Source organism: Bidens hawaiensis, unplaced genomic scaffold (assembly GCF_021521415.1).
Source record: "Bidens hawaiensis isolate Kalapana, Puna unplaced genomic scaffold, B.hawaiensis_p1.1 tig00040539_1, whole genome shotgun sequence".
Lineage (NCBI taxonomy): Eukaryota > Viridiplantae > Streptophyta > Magnoliopsida > Asterales > Asteraceae > Bidens > Bidens hawaiensis.
Genome location: NW_027497147.1, coordinates 81,177 through 86,661, shown reverse-complemented (window position 1 = coordinate 86,661; position 5,485 = coordinate 81,177). Strand labels below are relative to the sequence as shown.

The window sequence follows — 5,485 nt, the reverse complement described above, 5'->3', positions numbered from 1 at the left end:
TAATATCATGTAAGAAGATAATCCGACGTGGCATTATTATCTACTGGTAATAAAACTTAATATACGATAAATAGTCGTTTTTTTCTTGATATATTTTATGTTTTGAGTTTCAATTTATTTTAAGTATAAAGTATAAAATAGATATTTTCCATGCCGTTACCCTAACATTCTTAGGGTAAATGACCCCGGCAAATATTTTCTTCCCACGGATGGCATCAATAAAGAAACACTAAATGACCCCGGCAGATTAAGGATAATCTTAGGGTAAATAGATGTTTCCCACGAGGGTTAGGTCCGGCAAAGATGGTTATTCTTCTCAACCTGCAAAACAGACACCGTAAGCTCGTCACTGAGAAGGGGGGGGGTTCCTCCTTGTGACCACCCTCCGGCGTGAGAATCAGACTAGGTTGCTCTGAATATAAGTGTATATAGAGAGAAATAGCTAGAGAGAAGATGATGATACCGTTCCAAGGTGTTGGAGTATTTATAGCCGAAGGTAGGTTTCGAAGCAGGTACGGCCAGCTGTATAATATTCATTTTCCACCAACTACGGGCTACGTTCGTGCCACGATGGGAGTTGGTGGGTAGGCAGCGGCTAATAGTGACATTTTGTACTGGAGCGTGCTCCTCCTCGTACTATTGTCAGTGAGCTGTCACCCTGTGATTGGTTCATGGGCTGCTTCTGTCAGATCTTGTCTATTTGTCAATACCTTGATAGGTATAGTACAAAAGATCTTCTGGAAGCGTATGGACTGGCTCTTTTGGGCGGGAATATTCCTGCCCTGCTCATTCCTTCTTTAGGTGACATTGCTGAAGTATAAGAGTTAGTGCCTTATGCGTGTAGCCTTACTGTTAGTGCGGGTAGCCTTCCTTCTTGGCTTGTACCCACAGCTGCGGGGACAGGCAGGGTACTGTACCAAGGGAGGCTTTCCTACGGGAACAGCTGGCTTACTGCGTATAAGGTCTTCATCTCTCTGAGCATGGTGGGTCCTGCGGATCCAGTTGGTCTTTGCGCAGACGTACCTCTTCAAGGTGAGTCTTGCGGGTCCAACTGGGCTTTGCGGGGACCTACCTCTTTAAAGAACGTCAAATCTTATTTTTACGGGTTTCCTATCATAACTTTTTAAAATGTACTTATCATACATAAGCCATAACCTGATCTCGTTGATCAGCAAAGTTTTAACAGGATCCTGTTATGTTTTGATAAGAGATTCTCATGTTAAAAAATCTTTAATAATAATAATAATGTTTGTGATGAGAAATATAAAATTATCAAATTAAAACTTATTGTAATATGAAATAGGAAATGTTTTGAAATCGAAGTTAATGTGCATACCAAAGAATTTTTAGTCAAATCAGTACGATCTGTAATCATATACAACTCACGAAACCCCAAAAGCTGTGAAATTGAGGACTTGTTTTAAGTATCTAGTTAAAGAGTTTTTGTAAAATATAATCCTATGTAATGCTCATAATTTCTTATACTTTCGGTATAAACATCATAACACAAGGATGATTAAATATAATAATTTATACTTGTCTAGTACATGAGCATTTGAGGTTTATAATATGATTGTTCAGTACTGTTGAGTAGACTCAGAAAATTAAAATCGAAACCGAATCAAACTCAAGTTGAAATCTAATTTACTGAGCAAATCGAATTCAAATTTGGTATTCGATTCGAGTTAGAAAATTGTAATTTTCATATTGACCTGTAAAACCGATTTAAGTTTATATGTATATCATGTGTCATAGATATCCGATTATTTTTCACATATTTCGAATATGGTTAGATTTTCGAATGTGGATTAGTATAAATTGCTAATTTGATGAACACTATAACTGTGGGTTAATGGGTTATTATAACCGAATCCAAACACGGCCTAATTAAACAGTTAGCTAATTGCCTAATTGTGTTGCATCACTTGTTAAAAAAGTGACTCGTTTACTGCTCATATGTATATATAGGGCTATAGGCTATAGATATAGTAGTATCACACCTAAGCTATATAAAAACAAACTATTATAATAATAAAGACAAATGAAACCAGTCTATATGATCAAATTAAGCATAACATGTTAATTTGTCACATGAACATGAACAACCTGCTTATTAAAATGGGCTAGTTGTATAGAAACATCCTAATTATAACTTTAAATAAATTGTTAAGATAAAAAAACAACTTGATATGTCAACTAAAACTAGAGGCGTGCATAAAATCAATATAATCAACTAATAACCAAGCTAGCTAACCGAATTTAATGGTTCGATCAGTTTTGACTTGAGACGGCAATTAGCATGTCAATTTTGGCAATTCATATTTCAATAACCGAACCAACCAACCTAATATGGTTATTCAAATAAATATCTTAATGTTACAAATTATTTAAGCTCAAATGTCTAATAAAAGTTTATTAAGCAGTTAAAACTTAAAACTTTTCAAGCCCATACTTTCATTCCCAATTACGGTGCATGATTAAGTGATTAACCAACCAAACCGAATCAACTTATAAAACCATATAACAAAAACTGATCGCATATCATTCTCCAATTAACTGATAACTTGATTATGGTTACGATTAATTTTAAGGCAAAACCGACTCAATACAACACTAAAACCAAGTCCTAACCCTTGTATTCCGTACGTCCTATAATACATCATATTTAGTTGCATTCTCATGGAACAAGTCAATATAATCGTACACCAAATTACCAAAAATAAATCCTACCATAACAATAATAACAATAACTCTAACAAAATAATAATAATATTATTACTAATTATTAATTATTGCATGTTTTTAGGTGTCACCATCCCCCTTCAAACGCAAATAAACTCACCCTCACCTCTCTTCACTCCTCAACTCTCTCCACCTCCACACACTTTCTCTCTCTACTCTCTCTCCCTTTATATTATCTACGTTACCACTCGATCGATCCATCCCATAATAATGGAGAAACGAAACTCCGAATTCGTCATCGACGACCTTCTCAATTTACCCGATGACACTATCGTGGCTGATGAGCCATACGACGTTGTTGGAGACATGCATGTTAATAATGCTGGTACCTCCATGGAGTCCTCGATCATGACCACCACCGTCGACAGCTGTAACTCCTCTGGTGGAGACGGTGGTGGCCGCACCGACATGACTCAATTCTCACATGACCTTTGTGTCCCGGTAATTCATTGTTTTCTGAAAGTAGAAACGTATTTTGCTCATTTGTCACTTGTACCGTATAATAATAAGTTATATGCACATTACTCCTTATGCAGTTTTATTGTATTAATTAATATTATTATTTCAATATAACTAAATATCTAAATAATATTAATGAGCTTGAGAAATGTAAATATTTGTGAGAGGTGTAAACGTGTCGAGCTATGTGTTTGAGCTTGACTTGTTTCGGTCACTCTTATAGAGCTCTTACTTTGTTTCAAAAGTTTAAGCTTGCCCCAAGTATATTTTTTAAGATTGAACTCGGTTCGTGCTTTATTATTTTTGAATTATTTTATTAATTTGTTCGTATGTAAATATATATAGCTATAGGTTTTATATGTAATTAACATAATATATGTTTTTTTAGTTTATTTATAATAGTGTTAGCATACAATAATAGTAATTATGTAAATATATATATTCAATATATTAAATAAAAGTTTTATAAATAATATGGTTGTTTAGACTCATGAGACTTGAGTTTGATAAGTAACTTCGAGCTCAGGCCCTAGCTTGACAACTCAAGTATGTCATGAATGGTTTGGCTTATTTACATACATATATTTATAATTATCTTACTTTGAAAAATCACTCTACTTCTTGAAAATTGAGTAAAAGTATTTAGGTTTTTAATTATCGTAATTACACCAATATTAATGCTAATGAAAGTAAAATATATGCAACATCTTGTGAATATTTGCTGCTGGTTTATAAGTGAATCTAAAAATGACTCAAATTAACATTATTTTGATAGTACGATGATATGGCCGAGCTAGAATGGCTATCGAATTTTGTGGAGGAATCATTTTCATCTGAAGACATGGAGAAGATTCAATTGCTATCTGGAGTCAAATCTCAACCTGTTAATGTATCCACCAAGACTCACCAATTCCATCATGACATCGATAACCAATCCAATCAGACGATGTTTAACACTGACGTGACGGTTCCAGGCAAGGCACGCACCAAGCGTTCTCGTGCTGCGCCACGCAATTGGACTTCTCGACTCATTAGTCTCTCTGAGCCTTCCATGGGCCCCACCTCTATTCTATCCTCTGAGTCGGAATCTGAAATTGGCTCTAGTTTAATTGGCAAGAAAACAGTGAAACCTCTCCCAAAGAAAAAAGAGGTTTATGACAATGAATCACACAATGGAGAAGGGCGGAAGTGTCTACACTGTGCCACTGATAAAACCCCTCAATGGCGTACCGGACCATTAGGTCCAAAAACACTTTGTAATGCGTGTGGGGTTCGCTACAAGTCTGGTCGATTGGTTCCTGAGTATAGACCAGCTTCAAGCCCCACGTTTGTACTTGCCAAACACTCCAATTCGCACCGTAAGGTACTTGAGCTAAGGAGGCAAAAGGAGATGCAAGTTTCACACCCACAACCGTTCTACCATCATCAAAATATGATGTTTGATGTTTCCAATGGGGACGATTACTTAATCCACCAACATATTGGTCCGGATTACAGGCAACTGATCTAATTAAGTTGATGTAGTCAACAAGTTGTTCTAGTTTTTTTGTTTTTAATGTTTGGAATTAGGAGAAACTTATGAGGTTTTGAAAAAAAAAATAGTTGAATTTTGGAGGGTAAACTTTAGATTCTTGTAATGTTAATTGAGTTCTGCATGCCATATTTTGGCAAATTCGATCTAGAACTAATTTTTTTCACATTATTCTCTTTTTGTTGTTGTTACATTTTATAATCTCTCTGCCTCTATGTATAAACATACCATTAAAAAATACCATATTAAAAGAGTATTAAACTAATCAAATATATATACGTCTCTGTCAGTATATTAGCAATATTTATACAACTAAGATCATCTATGCATTTAAATAGAATTGTTTTGATTTCATAAAATGCTAAGTTTAATTTTTTATAAAGCTATATGAATATATGACATGATTTTTATAATAGTTATATTTATTTTTAATAAATTATCCTTATCATAAAGCAATTCACGTGAACCAAGGTTACCATGTGCACAACTTTAATACAATTTTGGAGAATATGATTTAAATAAAAATTAAACAAATACAGAAATTCATGTGATCATGTGCCTGCTTCCCCTATCAACCTCAAGAGAAAGATGTGTATAAGACTATAAGTTTTAAGACCATAAATCAGGCAGTATGCCATGGGTGGCCTAAAACCACATGCATTCATAATACTTATCTTGATTGTCTCAAAACTTAATTGATATTTATATGTTTCTTAGAATATAAAATACCATGGTTATGTGGTATGGTGTCCA

The 5,485-nt window shown here is 34.5% G+C and overlaps 1 protein-coding gene across 1 annotated transcript; it reads left to right on the top strand.

The window, feature by feature from the left end:
- Positions 1-2,599: 2,599 nt before the first annotated feature.
- On the top strand, positions 2,600-4,711 carry LOC143592125 (GATA transcription factor 9-like). The gene is made up of 2 exons (XM_077072118.1): positions 2,600-3,183; positions 3,977-4,711. The coding sequence occupies exons 1-2, from the start codon at positions 2,680-2,682 to the stop codon at positions 4,709-4,711; spliced, it is 1,239 nt and encodes a 412-aa protein (XP_076928233.1). The 5' UTR covers positions 2,600-2,679.
- The last annotated feature ends 774 nt before the right edge of the window (positions 4,712-5,485 follow it).